This window comes from Barbus barbus, assembly GCF_936440315.1.
Source record: "Barbus barbus genome assembly, chromosome: 30".
Classification (NCBI taxonomy): Eukaryota; Metazoa; Chordata; class Actinopteri; order Cypriniformes; family Cyprinidae; genus Barbus; species Barbus barbus.
In genome coordinates, this window is record NC_136758.1 from 3,286,833 (window position 1) to 3,311,979 (window position 25,147).

General features: G+C 37.6%; 1 protein-coding gene across 1 annotated transcript; it reads right to left on the bottom strand.

Moving 5' to 3' along the window:
* Positions 1 to 768: 768 nt before the first annotated feature.
* On the bottom strand, positions 769 to 23,535 carry atp6v1c2 (ATPase H+ transporting V1 subunit C2; the record flags this gene model as incomplete). The annotated part of the gene is made up of 13 exons (XM_079385723.1): positions 769 to 864; positions 1,901 to 2,030; positions 2,481 to 2,578; positions 3,463 to 3,550; positions 4,075 to 4,167; positions 4,685 to 4,753; positions 4,835 to 4,939; positions 9,710 to 9,801; positions 9,921 to 10,015; positions 13,592 to 13,654; positions 13,909 to 13,994; positions 21,033 to 21,100; positions 23,410 to 23,535. The coding sequence occupies 13 exons, from the start codon at positions 23,533 to 23,535 to the stop codon at positions 769 to 771; spliced, it is 1,209 nt and encodes a 402-aa protein (XP_079241849.1).
* Positions 23,536 to 25,147: the final 1,612 nt, after the last annotated feature.

Sequence of the window (25,147 nt, forward strand, 5' to 3'; positions counted from 1 at the left end):
TATATATATATATATACGTGTGTGTGTGTGTGTGTGTGTGTGTGTGTGTGTGTCAGCATTATGCACTTTTGTGTATGTTTTGCTCCCCATGTGTTTCATGTGACCCAGTTTCTCCCTCACGTTGAGTGTTAATTTGATTCCAGTTGTGTCTCGTCTTCCTCCCTGATTACCCTGTGTTTAAAAGCCCCAGTCCATTCAGTTAGTTTTTGTCGGTCCTTGAATGTCTTCCATGTCTATATTCCCCATTTGGATTATTAAAGACTCTCGTTTCGTGAATTCCTCGTCTTCTAATTCCTGGCTTCCTTGCTCCCTGAGAATTGTGACTGTGTGTGTATATCTGTAGCAATGGCCAAAAATACATTGCATGGGTCAAAATTAACAGATATTTTGTTAAATTTCTTACTGTAAATATATCAAAACTATTAGTAATATGCATTGCTAAGATGTTGGATGTTGAAAAAAACATTGTCATACATTTTTATTATGTATTTAAAATGTTTTTTTTTTTATATATATATATATATTTTTAGTATGATACATTTCTGGGGTCAATGTTACAACTAATGTATAATTCAGATGATTCTGTAGTTTGGCAACAAAAACCAGTATAGTTAAAAACCAGTATAGTTCCCAAGTCTTCACAACTTCACATGCTGCAGGTCATAAAGTTCACACTCAATCATGACTTCCATCTGTTTGTCAGGGTTTATTTAAATCTGCAAGACGCAAAACAATAAGTGCCAAATAACGTTATTCTATGATTTAGCATTAACTTGGATCCACCAAATTAATTTTGATAGGATAACAGATGTAGGAGTAATATTCCTGCTGGCTGGTGTTTCCATCTGGGATATCAAGCTCCACCTTGGAAGAATGACAGAAAGAGAATAATCTTCACTTTCTGGGAAAAGGATGCAAACTATTAATAAACATAAACAGTTGCTGCAATCAGGGAAGCCTCTGACTTTTTTTCCTACATAATAAATCACCTGCACCTTAGAGCACACAGACAAAAACCAATAACAACTGCTGTCATCATGTTTGGATGCCTTATTTTTGGGAACGCAAACCTGTGAGCCAGTTCTGGGAGGTAAATATACCAAATCATTTGGGATTGCTAGGTTAATCCAGTTATCTAATAATATGATATGTTGAAGTCACATGAGTTTTTGTGTGTGTGTATCCAGGAATTTATTCTGTAAATGTGTTATTTGGTATATTTATTTTCATTGTAGTTTATGTGCATGCTTTCTTTCTGAATATAAAAATAGCCACATCAGTTGAGTGCATTCCTTTTTTATGCACATTTTAAGATTTTATGAGCATCTTGGTGTTTTTTTTAAAGCAATATCCCAAACCTTGTATATAAAAATATGTAAATGTAAACAGCTAATGTCAGTGAGCAGAATTGTTTCACGTCAAAACAACAATTTCTGATTGTTGTTCACACAAAGCTTTTATATGGCTTTAAAACACATGGACTACAATTATGATATTTTTGAGATATTTCTAGGGTGTTATTGTGTCATTTTTGAAGTTTCAACACTTTAGTCCCCATTCATTACAAAAGAGCGAGTAGCAGGTGTTTAATTCGTTGGGATTTTCTCTTTGGTGCTTCATGTAAGAAATAAAAAGTCAAATGGCTTTGAAATTACATGACGGTGAGTAGCTTAAATGCTAGTAGATGTAGTAACTACACCATCTGGTATTATAGAGGATCTTTTTCCATTGATGACTATTCAAAAATGTTTCTATATGCAGCCAAATTTTTTTTCAAGCAACATTTAAACATTTCTTATTTTATAATAGAAATTCATTTTTGGGTGCACCAATCCTATAATCATGTGCTGCTGTGGAAATGGGAATTCAGGTACAAAAAGAGAATGAAAACAAATCTTACATCTGGTTTACTGGTAGCCGCTGCTGGGTCGAGGTGTTTGAATAAAGAGTTGAGTTGCTGCCTTAGCTGCTTCCTACTCTTCTTAGTGGGTTGTAGCAAAATAGCTTGGAAACTGACCGGCAGACCATACCTAACCAACAGCAGAGCAAATGCAATGAGTTTTGTGTTTATGTGAAGTGAAGTGAAGTGAAGTGAAGTGACATTCAGCCAAGTATGGTGACCCATACTCGGAATTCGTGCTCTGCATTTAACCCATCCAACGTGCACACACACAGCAGTGAACACACACACACACACACACCGTGAACACACACCCGGAGCAGTGGGCAGCCATGCTGCAGCGCCCGGGGAGCAGTTGGGGGTTCGGTGTCTTGCTCAAGGGCACCTCAGTCGTGGTATTGAGGGTGGAGAGAGCGCTGGACATTCACTCCCCCCACCTACAATCCCTGCCGGCCCGAGACTCGAACCCGCAACCTTTGGATCACGAGTCCAACTCTCTAACCATTAGGCCACGACTTCCCCACTTTATCCATTTATATCTGTAATTTCTTTAGTTTACTTCTTCAAGTGGACATTTTACCTGAGAACTGACTCAACGAATGTAAGGAGGACCTTGATGTGAATCCAGGCCACAAAGATCTCACTGAAATTGACCTTTAGCCAACACACAAATGTTCTCTGTTGGGACAAACAAGCAGACTGTTATCATTGCACTGATTCTTGAGACATTGAATACAACTTTTACTGGCCATTAATTTTGAAATTAATCACTAGATCACTTTTATTTTTAATTTAGTCTCTCACTACCCCCCCCCCCCCCCCCCCCCAAAATACTCTCACTAGCCCATCCTCATATCTATATTTCATGTTGTTTAAATATATAAACAAACAGAAATATTAGTATGTACATTTACTGCTATGTCCTGTGAGAATGAAAAGGTTAACATTATAAGGTTCCATGCCTACTTTTTTAGCAACACGCTCAGATATTGAAATTAAAGATTAAATCATTAAATCAAGCAATATCACGGTCTGTCTCAACCATGAAGATATTTTTTTTTCCATATTTCACCTGTTATAAGGTCAAATAGTAGCTAGTAACAATGACAACAATAAATTGCATGCATGCATTTAATGCATGAAATGGGAAATATTTCAAAATGTTTCAAAAAGATTTTCTGTACTGATGAATCGAAGCTGAAAATCGTCCAGTCTCATGTCATTCTATAGTCATTCTGTAGTCTACTGAAGCTGTAGATTTCAAAATACATATCATATATATTCTATATGACAGTACACATGTTTTTATCTGATGGTGTAAAAAAACTAAATAAAATGAAAATGAAAACAAAATAAAAAGGTGTGAAAATGGTAAAAGCAGGAAGTTGCATCCAAACACAGTTGAACATGTTGAAGAATCATTGATGGAAATTTGTCATTTGATCAGTTCTGTGGTCTGTTTTGTCTCTGTAAACAGTGCTTAATAAAGAATTTTAAATGAATATTGTTTAGTATTTATATTATGAAAAAGAATAAGCTCTCAGTTATTAGGATTTACTTACATACAGTTCCTTCTTATCCACAACAAGACGGCCTATCTCCTGCTTTTGCTTCTCGGCTTCATCCAGGTTGTGTTCCCGCACTGTAAACCTGTTGGCCACCACAGGAATGAGTAGTTTCTTTATTAAGCCTAAATAGAGGCTCAATCAACCCTTGTTAAAAAGAAGTGCACTTAATTGTATTAAATATGCACTTGCAGTGTACTTAAAATCTTAAAAATATATATATTTTTTAAAAGTACACTTTCAGAAAAAAAGGTTTAAAAGCTGTCAAAGGGGCGGTATACTTTAAAAAGTTACTAATATGGTCCATTTAGGTATATGTATGTACAATTTAAATACTAATATGTACCTTAAAGGAATTTGTAGGCACCGTTTAGAGGTCAATAAGGTAAGTGTACCTTTAAAAAGGAGAGTGTACTTGCAGATCTTGAGAGAACTTGTGGCAAATTGGCCTTCCTGGTTTTGATGTCACTCCAGAGAATTGAAATGAACATCCAAATAAATGTCCAAAAACATTACATTCAGTTTGCACTTAAGTATATTCTTTTAAGGCACTAAAAGTCTGCTTCTTTTTAACAAGGCTGTGTAGTAAAGATTCGAGAGTAAGCTTACTTGTGCTTTTTGGCATTGGTTTTGAATTCAGCAATGTCATTCTTAAACAGGGTTACTGTGAAAATCCCTGCATCTGCATCCTCAGCCAACTTCCTGTTATACAAATATAAACATAGTTATTATGCCATACAAAAGATTAGAGGCAAACTGAAAAATGACTATGGTTTGCTTGATATGTCTGAAACAGAGAGAAAATACAAAGAGCCAATTAAAGCCAATGAGTTGGAAACCATCTCCCAAACTACAACCAGACAAACTACGACAACCAGAGAGTAACTTGATAACACAGATGGATACAGATTAGCCTTCTGCTCCATGGTTAAAACAAGATATGTAAAATGAGATGCAATCTGGGCTGTCGAAACAACAGTGTTCCCACGCCTGTTTTTTTTTCAGAGAATTTCCATGACCTTTCCAGTCGTTCATGATTACTAGATACATATTTCATAATAGCATTTTATAGAGATTAAGGGGGTGGATGTCCAGATATCAATGATCAATTAATCCGCGATTAATGCATTTAAACAATTAAAATGACTATTTTCAGATTTTCCATGACTGTGGGAACCCTGAAATACAAACCACTCAACAAACATGCATGGGCACCAACCGGCTGGAACGAGGAACCACAAACTTTGACATCGACTCATACGTCTTCTCCCATAGTGCATATGCCATTCTATAGAAATGATGTAACAAATACATTCAGAAAAATGCTTGATCAGTAATATGTGAGCTAAGATCTGCTCTCAGAGTTCACACTGACCTGGGCACCACCACTAGCAGTGTTGTGAGGTACTCTGAATTCAAAACCAAGTCCTCCCTTTTCACGATATTTGTCAATGCACGGGTCTGCAAGCTTCCCCTGGTTAAGTACAGCAGTAGTGATGGTTATAAGTTTTCTTTGAATCTCACATAAACGTCCAGGTCACATTTAAAAACTAAGAACCTCATTTTACATTTTAACATTTAGAGGGGAAAGGTATGGAGCATGTAAGGGGACATGTTGTGTTCCCGAGAAACTCTGCATTCTCTCGCATTTTGCAAACTTTTTGATTCCCTTTCGAAGTGGAACTTCAACACAGCATCTGGACTTGATGCTATGGGGAACACCATCAGCGTGACTTGAGTCTGAGCACATGTAGAAAACATGCCAATTCATTGGGTGATGGCAGTTCATGACATCACAAGCAGGAGCGCCTGTGAGAATAAAAGGGCGCCTGCAAAACACATCATCAGGGTTTTTAGCACAGAGCATGTTCAGCTCTCGAGGGAATGGGGGCACTCACAGTGATGCATTCATCATGAGAGGCTCTGTTATTTCTCTCTTGAGGGATACAAATTTAGTGACTGCATGGTGACATTTGGTTCTCAAGAGAGCTGAATGCTATCATTTTGATGCATTCGCTGGTGGGAAGCTCCACCTATGATACAATTTCTCTTGAAGGATGAGAACAGAGAATCTGCAGCAGGACAGGATCGATCGCAGGGATTGCTTTCATGTTGGTTCCTCTACTTCCTTGCACAAGTTTGCAAGCCTTTTCAAAACCTACTGAATACCTGTAAAACTAGCACCCAAACCTCAGGGGGGCAAACAAGGGAAAAGAAGGCTGCAAAGCTCAGCCCTGTTTTAAATGAAGGCATTTCTCCCGGACCTGCTGTAGCTAGCGCTTGCAGATCGGCTACATCTACTTTCCAAGTTCTTGAACATTTGTCATATTAGAGAGGCCTGTGAAGCGCCCATCCAACATCATGCCCATAGGAAGCATACATCCCTACTTCAAGAGGTGCAGGTGCAAAATACCTGACTTTAATTCATTTTTAAGACAAAAAGTCAAGTGAGAAGGGAACCTCTCCACAGTTGAAAACTAAATCCACTCACTCCGTTGGAGCCTTCAAAGAGGATGCAGCACCAGGGAAGATCACAAGCAGATCCTAAACTGGTGCATCATCACATAACGCTACTCACACAGCCTCTCCACCAGCAGTTAGTTCAACTACATCAGAGAGACTATTCAAGCTACAGTACATATAAATTCCTCCATTATCTCAACACCTCAGTGTGGAGACGTAGGAGGAATAAGGCTCCCAACTGTTTGAGTAGCTCTTTCTGTCACTTGTTTCATATTGCACTCTGAGTAGTACTTGTTTACACTTATGCATGCCGGCACTTTTTCAGCAAGATACTGTACTTCGGTTTTTCAAGTGTTGAGCTACATTCTCTGCTATGTTAGGGTCTAAAGTATAATTGTACACTCTTCTGTGGATGGTTGCGTGGTAGAAATCCGGCAAGCAGAGGTAGTTGGCCTGTGGTGCGTCCCTTCTTATATATTGCATACTATGGTTAGCATTAAAGCGCTAGCTATAGCGAGTCCTAGATAATTAACTTTATTTAAGTCAGGATTGAGCTGCTCTCCCCATGTTATGGGTTTTTTAAGTAGGGCATATATGGGATCAGATTCCCATAGTAGTAGGCATAAGCTTCACTGTGGCTTCCTTGGGTTTGGTGTATGGTGGGTGAGAGTTATTGGCAAAAGGCAGCCTGCCTTTCTCTTGTTTTCTCCCCTGACTAGGAGGTTTGGGTGCTGGTTTCTTAGGGATTGAGTAGCAGTGATTGAGTTTTGTTTTAGAACTAATCCACTCTCCTTGTCACACCTTGTCGCTTGTGCCCTCTAGTCAATGGTTGAGTAAAGTGAACAGAGTTAGGTAGGGCAGTATATATTCCCTCTACTTTGGTTATGTCCCTCCCCAACTATTTGTTGGTTCTTGAAGTAGGGATATCACTTCCCTTTGATTGGGTAGAGTGCCTTTACTCAAGGCAGGGTATGAGCTGCTCTCCTCCTGTTACTTTGGGTCTTGAAGTAGGGCCTAAGCTTCCTGGTTGCTCCTTTGAGGTTTAGAGCCTGCTCTTGTTTGCCTCCCTTTCCTGAGTTAGCTGTGAGGATGTATGCTCCCCCTTGGAGAATTGCTAACATTGAAGGTTGTAGTATGGAGTGCTATTTTAATGATTTACTGAGCATTTCTGGTACCTTTCACGCTTCCTTTGGTAGACTCCTTGAGTAGTGCATTAGGGTAGAGCAAGGAAAACAGATGTTCCCTTTCAGTCAGACACATCCGATGTTATGTCGACATTGACATTTGGGTTCCTTATAGAAAGCGCCACAACCACTTAACTGTGTTACAAGGTCTGGTGATGCAGAAGTTGGCAGGTACAAGCAAGTAACAGCTATCATTCCACATCGTAACCTACCTAGTACCAAGTTGTATGCCAGAGGAACTTTCTTCCAGTTGAAATCACAAAAAGCTGAACCCACAATGAGGAGAGCCACAGCCGCTGTTCCTGTTTCCTGATCGAAAGAGAGATTCCGTTCTTTCACAATTGCTTTTGGTACAGACACGGCCAGATGTATTACACCAGGTGAAGCGTACCCAAATCTAAATGGAGAGGGATGCTACGGAGGCCACATCATGCCCTAAGGGAGGTAGCATGTGGAGAGTAAACTAATGGACTGTCCGAGATGGCAGTACTACATATGGAGTTGCAGCGGTAGACTCCACCTACAGAGGGAAGAAACTAAGACAAAAACTGGACAGAAGCAACTCTGTTAAGGGGAAGAATACAGGTTTACCTGAAAGGAAAACTGTATCATGGAAGGAACGCACAATGGATCACCAGAAGGCATTCACTATATGTGGGGAATCGAGCTCAGTACAGGGGCTGACAAACAGGCATGCAACACAAATACTGAGCCTGGCTTGGGGCTCTTCCACCAAACCCAACAGCCGAAGGTGCTGGAGGAAACTCAACTCAGGGTTCAACAAGTGAGAAGCACGTCTGGCGAGATAGATGGCACTTCCACACCCCAATTGAGGGAGAATTGTACTGTGAGCGAGACACAGAGCAGGTCCCCTCTCATTTACCTGTTAGTACCCAACACACAGGATGAGATTGGCTCAACGCAGAGATTGTAGAATCTTGCAAAGGTGTTAGGTGTCTCCCAGCCCACAGCTCTGCAGATGTCTGCCGTATGCCAACGCCCAAGAGGAGGAAACACTGGCTTGCCTTGTGTTTGGTATGCCAAAGCGATGGCATCCACTACCCAGTGGGCCAACGTCTGCTTGGAAACAGCCTTCTCCTTCTGCTGACCTCCAAAGCAAACAAAGAGCTGTTCAGAGATTCTGAAGCTCTGTGTATGCTGAACTTAAGTGCAAAGAGTGTGCTGACATCAACTTACAGGAGACGCAGGTGATCCCTCCATGTGGCGGCCCCCTGCGGCATAAATGCAAGGTATTTCCACATAACCCTTGGTGGCCCCACCATCGAGGGTAGTGAGGGAATAAGAGGCAGCTTAGGGCAGAGAAAGGTGCCCTTCACGACTTCATGACCTCCTCATGCACCTCCGGGAAAATTGGCACTGAGGCAGGTTGCAGCTGCAAGTTGCGCCACGCGTCTAGGAACCGATTGACTGCCCAGGAAAGCATAGCAGACACTTCAGAGGCAGACTCTGACTTTGTAGTGCTCCCAGAAGGAGAAAGCTCATCAGAGTCCTCATCCTCTGAAGCGCCTGATCCTCCTCCAAAGCCCCAACAAAATTGTCGGACTGCAGTGAGACGGCCCAGCAATCTCCTTCGGGAACTTGATGGCTTGCAACAAGGTCCGTGAGGACTGGCATGACAGAAAAGCTCCCACTGTAACCCTCAGATCTAATGGACTTAGTTAAAAAACTAATGCTTCCCAGAATTTCCGGGCTGGGAAGCAACTGAGGGGACTTCCCTCCTCATGAGAAGGGAAAGTCGCGATCTCAACATTCCCATGGATATGTGCTCACAATGAGGACATGAACCATCCATGAACGAAGTCTCAGCATGTTTATGGCTCATGAGACAACAATCGTGGCTGTCAGAGGGGCTTAGGAGACAACCACATCCAGAAACGCTAAAAAGACGCTCTCATCCATGTAGCTCTTCTACGGAAACTGCTCTTTTGATGCCAAAGCACCCAGGGGGGAATCACAGAATTTAACCGTGCTATGACAGGGGAAACACCACTGAATGCACCGTAAACAGAAGTGCCCAACAAAGAGAATTTCCCGCACGTGATTGGAGAAAACAAAAAGTACATATAGCAGCAACCGTTTGGCTCCAAAGCAAAAATCTGAATTAGTAGATGCACGCCACCTTCTTATATACCGGTGTGCATGGAGGAATGGCTAGGCATGCAAATTCCACTCGTCAATGTCTCAGTGGCCTGTTTTTACTACTCAGAGATGAAAGGGAAAACCCCAAACATCAGTATCGACGTAACTAGAGCATGACTGACTGAAATGGAACCATGGTTACATGTTTTTTTATTATTATTAACATCACAAAAGTTTTGCGAATGAATATAATTTCTTAAGAGAATGCAAAAGTTTTGTGAAATATTTTTTTTCTTCCATTCCCACCTCATATTATTTTCATCACAAAAGTTTTGCAAGTGAACTCAAAAGTTTCTCGGGAGAACACTAAAGCATTGAAATATAATTTTTCCTGTAATATAATTTTTCATGAAAACAATGCAAAAATAGTTCTAAAATAGACCTCAAAATATTATGTAAGTCCTCATGATATGATATTTCATGATATGAAAACTCACTCAGTTTTTCGCTCAAAGCTTTGAATACTGGCTTTCACATGACTGTAAGCCGCCCTGCGGGATTTCAACTCGGTGTCCACCTGAGAAACTTGCTAACACACACACACACACACACACACACACACACACACAAACATTTATACAATAGAACAGGCATACAGAAACAAATAGTTGTAATTGTTTAAAAAGGTGTTTTATACAAGGTGTTTACTTTGGAGATGATGTCAGCGAGGGTTTTCAGAGGCTGTGCAGTGGGGTACTTGGCTCTGTCCCATTGAAACCTGGTCACATATGTTGCCAAATCCACTGAAACATCAAGAAACAAGTGAATGCTGTAAGCAGAACAGTGGCATAATGACAAAAGCAGGCAGATAAAGTGATTTCTCATTTACTATACAGAATATGTCCTTTAATAATTTGTGTGGAACAATGAAACGCAAACCACAAAGTGCAGCTATTAACTGCTTAAATTATCAGGATTCAGTCAGATTTACTGAATAGAAATCTTTCACTTAGTGTGAAATCAATCTCAATAAACATCTTTTTTCAAATTTTATAATACTTCATAAAGGCCTATTCTCAGCGTCGGAACTCTACTTGTTGGTGATGTGGTCACTGTGAAAACAGGAACCCGTTAATAATGCTTATGCACTGCTCTTGTGAGAAATTGCTGTGATATACGTATAACAGAAAATAATTTATATTCATACCGCAGTCTCTAGTGTACCTCTTGAGATCAGGGAGTTAGGTTTACCTGTGCAGCACTTGCCAGCTGGCCTCCGTTACACTCACCCCCTAAACCTCACTCCCATCTGGGTCATGGCATCAATGTAACCCCTGCAGTTCTACTCCCCACGTACTTACTCCGAGCAGGATTCCAACCTGTCTTTCTGGCATGGGTGGTAGGTGCGCTAATAAGGACGCTACAGACTGCAGCCTCTAGTCTAACACCAGTTGCTAGTGCAGCTCTTGAGTTCATGGGAGTGAGGTTTACCTGCATGGCTCTTACCATCTGGTTTCTGTTACACTCACAATAATGCACTTACATTTATTGTACCAAAGGGTTTATTTGTGAGTTTCAGAATTGTAAAGCTTGTAAGCACATGAATGTTTATTACATAAGCTGAAGTTGTCTAAATCTTATATTTGAGGTGAGACAACTTGTCCTTGTGGATGAACTTCTGGTTATGGCTGCTAATAGTCTATACTTCATGTGGGAGTTTGCAGCATGTAAAAGGACTCTAAGGATAGTTACACCACATTGTTGTCTGGTGTCTTTGTGTTTATCATTAACCATTACTATTAACACCATTAACACTTCCAGCAACCCGCCTCCCCACCACACCTGTGATGTGCGCCAGGTCTTCCGGAAGCAGAAGAAAAAGAAAGCACCAGGCCCAGATTGTGTTACACCAGTCTGTCTGAAATCCTGTGCTGACCAGCTGGCCCCCATCTTCACACAGATCTTCAACAGATCACTGGAGCTGTGCAAAGTCTCTTCATGCTTCAAACACTCCACCATCATCCCCATCCCAAAGAAATCCAAAATTTCAGGACTAAAGGACTACAGGCCTGTGGATCTAATGTCTGTGGTCATAAAGTTGTTTGAAAAACTGGTGCTGGCCCACCTGAAGGACATTACTGAACCCTTGATGGATCCTCTTTAGTTTGCCTACAGAGCAAACAGGTCTGTGGACGATGCAGTCAACATGGGACTGCATTATGTTCTGCAACATCTAGACAGACCAGGGACTTATGTGAGGATCCTCTTTGTGGACTTCAGCTCGGCTTTTAACACTATCATTCCAAACCTCCTCCTGCCCAAACTAATTCAGCTTTCCGTGCCCACTTCTGTCTGTCAGTGGATCACCAGCTTCCTGACAGACAGGCAGCAGCTAGTAAGGCTGGGAAAATTCTCATCCTGCACCCGTACAAGCACCGGAGCTCCTCAGTGCTGTGTTCTCTCCCCACTGCTCTTCTCCCTCTACACCAACAACTGCACATCTAAAGACTCCTCTGTCAAGCTCCTGAAGTTTGCAGATGACACCACACTTATCGGCCTCATTCAGGACAGTGACGAGTCTACTTACAGATGGGAGGTGCTGGCTGTCTGGTACAGTCTTAACAAACTGGAGCTCAACATGCTCAAAACAGTGGAGATGATCGAAACCCCCCTGTTCTCCCCCACTCACCATCATGAACAGCACTGTGACTGCAGTGGAGTCATTCAGGTTCCTGGGCACCACCATCTCCCAGACAAGGTTAACCTGCCACAGGAGCTGCTGAAACAGTTCTACTCTGCCATCATTGAATCCGTCCTCTGCACTTCAATAATTGTCTGGTTCAGCTCAGCTACCAAATCTGACCTCAGACGACTACAGAGGGTAGTCCGGGCTGCTGAGCGAATCATTGGTACAACCCTCCCCACTCTCCAAGAACTGTACTTATCCAGAGTGAGCAAAAGGGATGGCAAAATTACTCTGGACCCCTCACATCCAGCACCACTGTCGGTAAACACAATCTGCCGTGCCATCTGCAGATGCCAACTAAATATCTATCATGCAAGAAGGAAGCCATATGTGAACATGGTCCAGAAGCGCCGTCGTGTCCTGTGGGCCAAGGCTCATTTAAAATGGACTGTTTCAAAGTGTTCTATGGTCAGACGAGTCCAAATTTGATATTCTTGTTGGAAATCACAGACGCCGTGTCCTCCGGGCTACAGAGGAGGGAGGCCTTCCAACTTGTTATCAGCGTTCAGTTCAATGTGTCAGTTCACTATGAATACTGAAAGGTATATAAAGGTTTTAGAGCAACATACGCTCCCCTCCAGATGACGTCTATGTCAGGGAAGGCCTTGTGTATTTCAGCAGAACAATGCAAAACCACATACTGCAGCTATTACAACGACATGGCTTCATAGTAGAAGAGTCTGGGTGCTGAATTGGCCTGCCTGCCAGCTCAGCTCTTTCACCTATAGAGAACATTTGGCGCATCATTAAACAAAAAATACGTCAAAGATGACCACAAACTCTTCAGCAGCTGGAAACCTATATCAGGCAAGAATGGGACCAAATTCCACATTCCATACTCATAACCTCGATGCCCAGACATCTTCAAACTGTCTTGAAAAGAAAAGAAGATGCTACACCATGGTAAACATGCCCCAGTCCCAACTATTTTGAGACCTATGGCAGGCATCAAATTTGAAATGAGCTAATTGTGTGCATAAAATTGTAAAATTTCTCAGTTTAAACATTTGTTATGTTATCTATGTTCTATTGTGAATAAAATGTTGGCACATGTGATTTGAAAGTCTTTTGGTTTTCATTTTATTCAAATTTAAAAAATGTCACAACATTTCTGGAATTCAGGTTTTATACTGCTGAATGTGCTGGCAATGATAAAGTAAAATATATTTTAATGTAATTGCTATTTAAACTTACATGTCATGTAAAACATATTAACGCTAAATGTAACATCAAATACACAATGCAGTTTAATACACATACACAATGCTTTAGTAGCCTATGTTAGTCAGCACATCAAAACAAGTGTACTTCTTTAACTCACAATAAAAGAATATTACAAATAATTATTTAAAAATGTAATACTTTTAATTTGCCGTTATTACAAAGTGAATTTTTTCAAAACGTATTTGTTCACAAAGCGTGTTAAGAAACAGTCTTGAAAGTGTCTCTTTTTCAGTACATATAAGTATTTCATTAATATTATATTAGCAGTTTTGAAAAGATATACTTTTAAAATTACAAGTGCACTTACGATACAATTAAGTGCACTTCATTAAAGGTTCAAAGATATGCTTATATCTTTACACCCATAAGGTTATTAGCTCAAAAAGTTAGCTTACAAATGTTAGCATACCTTGTATTGTCTGGAAGTACGATTTCAACGGTGACTGATGATCTTTCTGATGAGTCCTGTGCTCTGTTGATAATATTAACAAAGCATTACTGAGACTTTTGATTAACAATCAAAGAAATGAAACAATCTCTCAAGGCAATGATCATTTGCATGGTATGTAACACTTCCATTAAGCCATGTTTATATCTTATGTAACTTGATCTCGTGGAGAACATGGCCTGGCTCAGAGGAGGTGGCCTTCTGCTAATGAGCTCTTCTCTGCTTTCTTATGGAACAGGTTTAGTCGTTACAGAGGAGTGCTCCCCACATTCACTCACCTCCGTTGGCCAGCATGCTCTCCAGGAGTTTTCCACTGAACTCTTCCATCACCTCACCCAAACACTGAGAGGTCTGTCGCATCACACTGTGTTAAAGTGGAACAAGAGAAAGCAGAAGAGTGAAATGTTGCTTAAGGGTGTATACTTGAACAGTAGTTAATGTACAATTTATTATGAATGAACCAACACTTTTTATAGCATTTATTTATATCTTTAATTCATAAAATAAGTAATGCACTTCAGATCGTCAAAGTATATTTAAAAACAGAACTTGAAGATATATAATAAAGAAATAAAAGGCTCCTTAATTGTACTTAAGGAGAGCATACTTAAGTATACTTTTTTATAAGTATGATAATGTCAAGTTTACGTTAAAGTTGTGCTTTGAAAAAACAAAACTTATGAAAAATACACTTATTTTGATGTGTTGAGTAACATACTAAAAGCACATGCAAAGCACTTGATTAAGATTTTAACTCAATATTACATTTTCATGAAGAGTTCTTCTTCTAAACTGAGCATTTTTCTCAGGCTTCTATGTTTTAGTTATTTCACTTTAATTGCTTGAAAAGAAGCAATGCATTACCATTAAAGTGAAATTACTGAACCTATTAAATATGTAAATAATATAAATACAATAACTAGACTCCACTCTCTAAACCTAACAAGATAATAAGATCATGAAACAATAGCGTTTGAAACCTTTAGCGCTGAATATTCAGGAATCTTGGAGCTGCAAAATATCTCTCAGCCAGGATAATGATAATTAAGCATTAAAACCACGCTAGTATTCACACTTAGAGCTGTGACCCCAAAGGTCACCCCAGCACCTGAACCCAGTGTAACCTTGTCTGGAAGTCTTATGAATGGATATCGTATACTGAAAAAGAGAAAGGAGTAAAGGAGAGGGCAGTTTCCACAACACATAAACATTGCAGCTGAGACAGGAAGATTCATGTCACCTGGCACCTGAAACTGGACTCGACTGGATTGAGTGTCTCACTGAGAATTGTATTACAACAGCTCGAGAAATTTCCCACAAACACATGGAGGTAAACGTGCTATAGAACCCATCAGTCTGAGTCCTTACTGGCAATACGGGAATATATTAATGTGACAAATTCCAACACACCAACAGAAGAAGATCTAATAGATTCTTAATCCTATAAAGTCTACTGTATCACATTTGATAGGAACATTTCTAAGGCCTCTAAATGATCAACATGATCAAAACTGAACATTCTGTTGTGCACAATCTACTACATAGTTTAGATGTTTTTAGCAATAAAAGATACTTTATTATCTAAAAGCTCAGCTTGTGCTTCATGTGTCTATTTGCTGTCAAATCTTGACTTTATAAAGTAAACGTACACGGATAATAAAACGGTAAAACAGTAAAACAGTAAAAAAACGGATAATGTATTGGCCAATACCAAGACATTTTCTGTTAAATTTACGGACATTTCCTTCAACATTAAAACAGAAAATTCTGTAGATTTACATTTTACAAACGGACAATCCATTATGCAGACATTTCTAAAAGAAATTATAGCATAGGCCTATCTTTAGTAGCAAATAAATCCAGCACAATATATAGAAATTGAACATGGTTTATTCTTACCTCGTGTAAACATTCTTAAAAGTGCATTCAGAAGCTTTAATTTGCCTTTAACAGGTGAAGACAAAAATATTAAATTTTAAACAGCAACAGGCAGTAAAAAAAACATGAGCAGGTACTTGTACAATATTGGTGTTGCAGCAGATAGTGGGTCACAAAGATAAACTTCACTGTGAAACAGTCAAGATTCAAAACACTTTCAGATACATGGGGAAAAAATAATACAAAGACAGGGCTGTCATTAATAACAATTACTATAGACTTATAGTAAATAGTCAAGTGAAATGTTATTTAAAAGGACAGTTCACCCAAAAATGTGAATTCTGTCATCTACAACTGACATGATACTGCAAAAAAAACTTTGTACAGCATTTGAAAATAAAGAACAAAGATTCATGCACTCATGCCTGACATTTCAATGTGAAACTAAGAGAGCAATACAATCTAAATTAAGAGCGGGGATCCAAGTGTTTGTGTGCTTTTAGTATCTCTTGCCATGTGCCAGTTTGGGGAAAGTGCTTTTTTTTACCTTTTGCTGCATGTTCAGTCCAAGTTCCATGTTGAGATTTGAAAAAAGCTCAAATTGTACACAGATTCTCAAAGTTGTTCATACATGAGTCTTGGAAGCATAGGTGTCCTTTCATCTGAACCTTTGACTCTCGTTCAGGACTTCTTCACAGTACGACTGGAAATGGCAAGAAATGAAAGTGAATTACAGAGTAACGTGCAGAACAGGTTGAGATTGAATTACCGAGTTCCAGTTCAAATATTGATTATAAAATGCTAAACTTGCATTTCCAGTGGTCTCCAATTGTATTTGTCATGTGATCTTGTCAACAATGTTTTATGATATACTTAAAGGGTTACTCCACCCCAAAATGAAAATTATGTCATTAATCACTCATGTCATTCCAAACCCGTAAAAGCTTCGTTCGTCTTCGGAACAAAATTTAAAATATTTTGGCCCAGAAAAGTATGAAAAGCATTGTACGTCTGCCATCAGTGGTTCAATCTAAAGTGACAAAAATACTTTTTGTATGCAAAGAAAATAAAAATAATGACTTTATTCATCAATTAGTCGCACAGTAGCGCCATTTTGGAGAATATCCTCTGAACACAAACTGCGTATACACCGCACCACACCGATACACTGTTTTTATTTTCTTTGCGTACAAAAAGTATTCTCGTCGCTTTAAAGTTCAGACTGAACCACTGATGGCAGACGGACTGTTTTAACAACGTCCTTATACTGCGTGTCTGTGCCTTGACCGTGTAAGGACCCTTGCTGTCTATGGAGGGTCAGAGAGCTCTCAGATTTCATCAAAAATATCGTAATTTGTGTTGCAAAGATGAACGAAGGTCTTATGGGTTTGAAACGACACGAGGGTGAGTAAAAATTTTGGGTGAACTAACCCTTTGATTGTTTTCAACTAAACAGCAACACAACAAAATGCTTTATACACAGTTTCATTCCATATGTTACTTACATTTGTATGAATTCCAGCGTAGGTGCCACTCTTCTCCTGATGTTTTATGTTTAATGTTATGTAAAATAAAACGAAGAGAATGTGTAGCTCAACCACAATGGGGGAGGAAATGATAACTTCTTGAATTACAGCAATCTAGAATCACCAATAACAATAAACAAATAAGAAATTATAAACAACACATTGTACATTCAGAAAGCCACTCCAAACATTGATTAAATCTTTCCTACATAAACAACTTCAATAACAAAGTCAACTGAATAAATGACTCAATTACTAATTTTTTGGCAAAGGTGAATAAAAATGCAAGCATATGGGTAGCAAAATTAAATTTGAAATGTTCAATTTGAAATATGCTAGATAAAATGGCAATGTAGTTCAGTATTTGAATTTACATTTTGCCATACGTGTCCAAATTTTAGTACAAAATGAAAATTCAGTTATGTAATTTACATTTGCCATTTTCTACACTAGTTTTAATATGCAAATTAAAAACATATTTTAACACTTTATAAGTTGTGAAATTAAAACAAAAATCTATTACCCAAATTGATTATATATGTTTAACATTTCCAAGCAAAAACTGTAGCAAAATGATAATTTAATTGCTGTTTATCCTAAATGCATTTAGACTTAGGGGTAGGACACTTGGGATTGCATTTTGATCATAATACCGTGTGATAATTGTAGTAAAATGCGGTGATAATTTGAGGATGCATTCTGAGCAAAAGGTGCAGCAAAAGGGTAGCAAAATGGTGATTTAAATGTCTTTTATTTTTTGTAAATGCATTGACACTTACATATAAGGCGTTTCAATTGCATTTTCAGTAAATACCCCACAATGAATATAGTTTAAGTCAATGTGGAAAGCGTTTGGTTGAGGGAGAATATTGACCTATTGTGCATCCTTTTGCTGAGCCCCGTCTTGATGTAGCCTAACGATTGACAGGTCAGGGGCGTGTTGCATTTTCAAATGCATTTCAAATCCACATTGACTTCATATCCATAGCGGGGTATTGAATGAAAATGCAACTGTGTCAATGTATTTAAGAAAAATGAAAGACATTTAAATCACCATTTTGCTACCCTTTTACTGCACCTTTTGCTCAGAATGCATCCTCAAATTCTCACTGCATTTTGCTACAATTATCATGCCGTATTATGATGGAAATGCAATCCCAAGTGTCCTAGCCCTAAGTCTAAATGCATTTAGGAAAAACAGCAATTAAATGATAATTTCACTACAGTCTTGGCCATATTCAGCATATCTAATCAATTTGTGTAATACATGTTCATTTTAATTTTGCAACTTATAAAGCATTAAAATATGTTTTATTTTGCATATTAAAACTAGTGTAGGAAATGGCTAATATAAATTATATGATTGCATTTTCATATTGCACTAAATATTGCACACATGTATGGGAAAATGTCAATTTAAATACAGAAATACATTGCCATTTTACATATTGCATTGCCATTTTGCATTTTACATTTCAGATAGAATTTTGCTACCCATATGCTTACATAAATAAAAACTGTAGTGTTAATAAACAAAACAGAATACAAACTCATGATAAGAATGCAGGGGGTGCTTGGGATGCACAATACAGCAGCAATAACGACCTGTCATGTAACGGCCTCGTTTGACAGAAAAGGTGCGTTATCCTTGAAGAATTCAGCGATGTCAGATTTAGTCGTCTCTTTTAAATAATAAAAACGTCGTAATGGTATCTTCTTTTCTTGCCAGCTTCTGTTGAAGGCACACAGCTTCAGATTTAACGCTATCATAGCTGCTTAACATCACCTCAGTAACAAATACACCGCATCAAAAACAATTCAAACTTAATAAACTTTTATTAACACAACTGAAAGTGAACACACTGTAACACGAAACTTACCTCCACGTCGAGTAAGATGTGACGGTGTGCTGAAAATGTTGAATACGACGGCTCCGACATTCATTTGCCAAAAAAGGAAGACAGCAACTAGGTTAACGTTACATTTAACTAAATATCATTTCCTCAAACCCGAAATCTGACTTTAATTTTTTTTTTTTTACCGAGACTATCTCCGTGAATAATGCCATCTGCTCAAGCACTGTTTTCGATGCAAAATTCAAAGCGTAATTTAGAAAATACGGAAAAACACCTGTAAAAACCAAACACCTGTAAAAACCAAACACCTGTAAAAACCAAACACCTGTAAAAAACCTAACACCTGTAAAAAACCAAACACCTGTAAAAACCAAACACCTGTAAAAACCAAACACCTGTAAAAAACCTAACACCTGTAAAAAACCAAACACCTGTAAAAAAAACTAATACCTGTAAAAACCAAACAGCTGTAAAAACCAAACACCTGTAAAAACTAAATGCCTGTAAAAACCAAACACCTGTAAAAACTAAATACCTGTAAAAACCAAACACCTGTAAAAACCAAACACCTGTAAAAACTAAATACCTGTAAAAACCAAACACCTGTAAAAACCAAACACCTGTAAAAACCAAATACCTGTAAAAACCAAACACCTGTAAAAACCAAACACCTGTAAAAACTAAATGCCTGTAAAAACCAAACACCTGTAAAAACTAAATACCTGTAAAAACCAAACACCTGTAAAAACCAAATACCTGTAAAAACCAAACACCTGTAAAAACCAAATACCTGTAAAAACCAAACACCTGTAAAAACTAAATACCTGTAAAAACCAAACACCTGTAAAAACCAAACACCTGTAAAAACTAAATACCTGTAAAAACCAAACACCTGTAAAAACCAAATACCTGTAAAAACCAAACACCTGTAAAAACCAAATACCTGTAAAAACCAAACAGCTGTAAAAACCAAACAGCTGTAAAAACCAAATACCTGTAAAAACCAAACAGCTGTAAAAACCAAATAGCTGTAAAAACCAAATACCTGTAAAAACCAAACAGCTGTAAAAACCAAATAGCTGTAAAAACCAAACACCTGTAAAAACCAAATAGCTGTAAAAACCAAATACCTGTAAAAACCAAACAGCTGTAAAAACCAAATAGCTGTAAAAACCAAATACCTGTAAAAACCAAACACCTGTAAAAACCAAATACCTGTAAAAACCAAATAGCAGTACTTTACAGTATATTGTACTGTATTTTTACAGACTTTTTGTTACAGTGTAAGAATAGCTTTGATATTGTCATATCTCTTAAATTGGACTGAAACTTTTGGCAACTTCATTTGATCTTTTTTCAAAGATCTTTTTTTCATGTTCAAATGTGAGTCTCAAATATTATTATCAGGCTTTTGAAGAACATTTATTTGTTCATCTCTCAATCGTCATTGTATTGAATTGCATTATATGTTTGTATCATAAAACTAAGCATCTAAATATTATCTTACTAAGGCATATTATTGGAGATATAGAGTGATGACTGATATTTATGTAATTTTATGCAAGCATCTACTATAATGTTATAAAGATCTCATTGATTTAAATTACAAGAGATCAGGGTTTAATCTTACTTATTGGTCATATAAATATCAGCATCTGCAAAATTTTTATGTTTGCTTGCTTTGGACCATGAATAAATTGAGATGTTTTTTTCCCCTCCATATTCTCACTATGTCATAATATATATATGAGCCATAATGTGTCAAAAAAATTATCAAATATGATACAAAACATAAAACACATGCTTTTATTATTATTTTTTTTTATAATAGGCCTACATGTATAGCTTTTCTGACTATTATTTTATATACACTTTTTTATGTGCACTTTACAGGGTTAAATGGCATTAGGCGACTGCAAACACATCCAATAAAATATTCCATTATTAGGATCATACCCTAAAAACAACTTTAAATAACTGGTTGCTAGTTGTACACTAGAAGCATATACTAAAGGACAAAGGTGGGCCTATTATTACTGGAATGTATTATAATATAAAAAGCACTTCAGTAATGAACACATTATATTTTTAGTTATATATTTAGATGCACATAAATGTAATTTTTAAAGCGATAGTGCTTACCCCTCTGTATAGGAGTCCAGTCTGGACAGGTCATCAGAGACCCCCAGCAGCACATCCAGCGTTCCTACCTTCAGAAACATCACAACAAACCGTTACACAAGCTACAGCAATGGCATTATAGATGAATCAAACATAACAAAATCAACCTCTCACATGCTGAGGTTTTAGTTCAGAATCTTGAGGGCCCATTATACTACATGCCTCCCAAACATATAAATGACTTCACCTTTGAGAGATCAAACATTTAGCCAATATAAGGTTTTTCCATCAAAACGTCTAAATCATAGCAGGAATTTCTGAAACCGCTTTTCGTGAAGTTGCTCCTGATGGAGACATTTGACTGAAGGAGGCAATCTAACACCTGTTTTGATGCACAGACACACACACAGTTAAGCTCTTTTTGAATCCATTAATTCATATGGAACACATTGGTTTCTAAAAAGAGTAATGTTGCCAAGACAGGGCAATTCAAAACCAGTCACATGGTTGGTAAACAGAACTCATGCTATCCATTATCATTCTATACAAACTTAAACTTCTGTTAATTGAAGTTAAAGGTGAAAAGTGTATTTTTTAAGATAAACTTCTTTCTCCTTTCTCACTTTCTAAAGAGTGTAACACTGTGGCTCTCGTTGTTTGAGTGGCCCAAATGTGAAATTCTGGCTAACCCATGGTTTTGAGCAAAGACTGTCTATTTAATCCAAACAATAGCAGACACTGTTGTGCAGTATAGTTTCCCAAGTCTATGGGAGACCTGCTTGGAAATAATCAATATTATATTCTGTTTTGTGCCCATTTTCTCATTACATCAAGAGTTCACCAAAAAATGAACATTCTGTTATTATTTACTCACCTTCATGTCGTTCCGAAACTGTATGATTCATTTCGTCTGTCGAACATAAAGGAAGATATTTTGAGAATTATCTTGTAAGCCAGTGGGCCCCAAAACTGTTTGGTTACCAAAATTCTCCAAAACATGTCTTCATACAGGTTTGAATTGACATGAAGTTGAGTAAATGATGACAGATGTTTTTGAGTGAACTTTTTGGGTGAAATAACAATTTGATCCAGCTGAATCTAGACCTACTGCATCTGCATGAAGCAAAACTGCTTTCTTAAGACAAATAGGGTCTGTTCTATTAGGCTATATTTGCTTGGGTAACACCCTATGGCTTTTGGGGGAAGTCCACTTGAAATGAATAGTATGTAAAGTAGCCCTCCACCTTCTTTGTAACCAATCACGGTAGCCATTGACTTCAATAATATTTTTTCTATACAATGGCTACCGTCAACTGTTTGGTTATCAACATTTTTTTAAATATCTTCATTTGTGTTCAACAGAAGAAAGAAGCAGGTTTGCAACTACTTAAGAATGAGTAAATGACTTTTAGTTTTGTGTATTGCTTCCTCATTTGTCACTTTGGATAAAAGCGTCTGCTAAATGACTAAATGTAAATGTGTATCCCTTTAAAATGCAAATTTTGGCATTGATCTTCTTACATGTATAGAAGAATTCAAATAATTTAAATCAATAATCATCATAATTTCAACATAACTCAGTCGCATTGGTATTTCCATGACAGACCGGAAGTGACATTATTTGGACCTGATAATTTGCTCTGGAAGTGCAAGTCTAAATATTATAATTATGCATTTCTAGCACACGAAAGACAGAACGAAGTCCTATTTATGAATGAAAAACTCATTTCTAAATGGGTTGCCAAGTTGTGATATTTGAAGGAGAACATCACATATGGTGCAAATACTGATCTATAGCATAGATAACATAATATGATATACCTATAATCTATATAGAGATATAATGAGTTAATCACACGACTATTACTTATAATAAAGAGAGTTACCAGAATACCATGCATGAAGAAGAGATAGAAATTAATTCTTATTGGTGATTACTCTTCACAATACAATTAGTTTGCTTTGTTTAGGCTACTTCTGCATTATGTTTCAGGCTTCAGTAAGTGACATATCATAAAAATGTAATTTCCCAGGTGCACTTGAAGGCATTTTATTTTTTACATTTTTTAACAAATCATATAATTGACTGCATTTATCAAGCTCAACAATTTAACACTGTTTTCAAAGTATTTGCAATGATATAATAAATGATATAAAGAAATAAGACAGCTGTGTTAATGTGTGATTTGAGCATCGGCACCTCTACTGACTCTTGATTGAAAAAGTAGAAAAAAACAATTTGTTAAGAACTTCAAACTCTATTTTGTACTCTATTCATGAATAAACCTTTTTCTATTATTGTTTACAGTCCATTTATTATTGACAGTTTTCAACTATAAGCATCGAACTGGCCTACATTGAAGCACTGGGGATCCTGGGAAGAAGAGTGTTTCCTTACCTTCAGCTCTGGGATGTGGAATCTGGAGCTCGTGGCCAGACCTGTTTTGGCTGAGACCCGTTTGAGTTTCTCTAAAGACTGGCAGCTGACTTTATCCAGAGGAGCCGAAATCAACCAGAACTCCATCATGCTGGTTCTTCTCACCTGTGCCAGCAGTCTGTGACTTAGAATGAGTCAAATTATGAATTCTGTGGTTGACCAGTTGCTGACTGTATCCCTGGTTTGCTGACTACAGTGTCTGGGAAGATTGGGTTTCTCAGACAGACGAGCACAATTCTCATGTTCTAAAGACACTAAAGTTTTATGATCAGAGTAAATGAGGTATTACCTCATCAAGATCAGCTACAGAAATAGTCTGTGAGATCCATCTTCAGTTTTTACAAAACCCCTTTGTGTGCATGATTCAATTCAAGTATTTAATGTTACAGAATGTTGCATATAGAGAAATCATGTCGCTTAAACTGATAATACAATGCATTCAGCAAACTATGCTCAGGATAAATTGATTTATATGTTTCATTGTTCATATTTAATTAATGCACATTTATGTTTAATCTAATGAGAATCTTTAACAACAGCAGTTTTACAAGTTTACAAGTATCAATACATTTAGAACAAATAATAAGCAGTTCACATAGATTCTCATGTTTACTGCATAGGCAGGGGTAAGAAGCTTACATATAACAGTGAATAAATGAATGTAAAATGTAGTATTATAAATGAATTAATAGCATAAAGGTAAGTGAATGAAGTATACTTAATTCATGAGGTATGTGAGGAAAGGCACAGACAGTGGACTGTTATGTAAAGTGATCGCTGTTAAAGCATTGTGAGAGAACAGGTGTTGTGTGCAAACATTACCATAATGAGAGACACGCGCTCTTCTCACATTGCATTCCATGATGCTGGAATTGTTTCCCGCCATGTTTTTTAAAGTATCATTATATGCTTAGTTTGGATGTGTTCATTGTTTCAGTTTTCAATGCATGCTCCACCTTAGATTTGATCAAAACTATATATATATATATATTTATATAGAGAGAGAGAGAGAGAGAGTTTTCAACAAGTTCGTTCAAGATGATCTTTCTACCCCTCCTCACAAATGTTACCAAGCCAGATTTTTAGATTGGTTCTCACATGCTTTGATGGCAAACCTGTTGTCATCTAGTGGCACAAAACAAAATAACTGTGGAGTTTATGCCTTTATTTGATAGGACAGTATAGAGATCAGACAGAAAAGCACGGGATGGAAAGGACTATATGTCAAAACGCTGTCCACGAGGCTATCGGCTCCAACATTTTTGTGGATTTTTAATATATAAAGCACTCACCAAATTCTAGCAAATTAAATATTTTACAGCTGAGAATAACTATGAAAATGCATATTTCTGCACACATTAAAATGCATACATAAATACAATAATGCATACAATAAAATAAATGCATACATTTATTTCAAAATAGAGATAGTTGTAAATAATAGGCCTGGTGTTTTTTGCAGTGTCCGTTTTTGAAGTGACGGGTCTCGGATTCAAATAATAAATAACAAATGTAATGTAAACATTATCTGTATAAATTTAATTATAAAATCTAAATATTTCAGATATTTCTTTGTTAAATTGAGCTTGTAATTAAGAATATATACTCTCTCTCTCTCTCTTTCTGTGTGTGTGTGTGTGTGTGTGTGTGCGTGCGTGCGTGCGTGTGTGTGTGTGTGTGTGTGTGTGTGTGTGTGTGT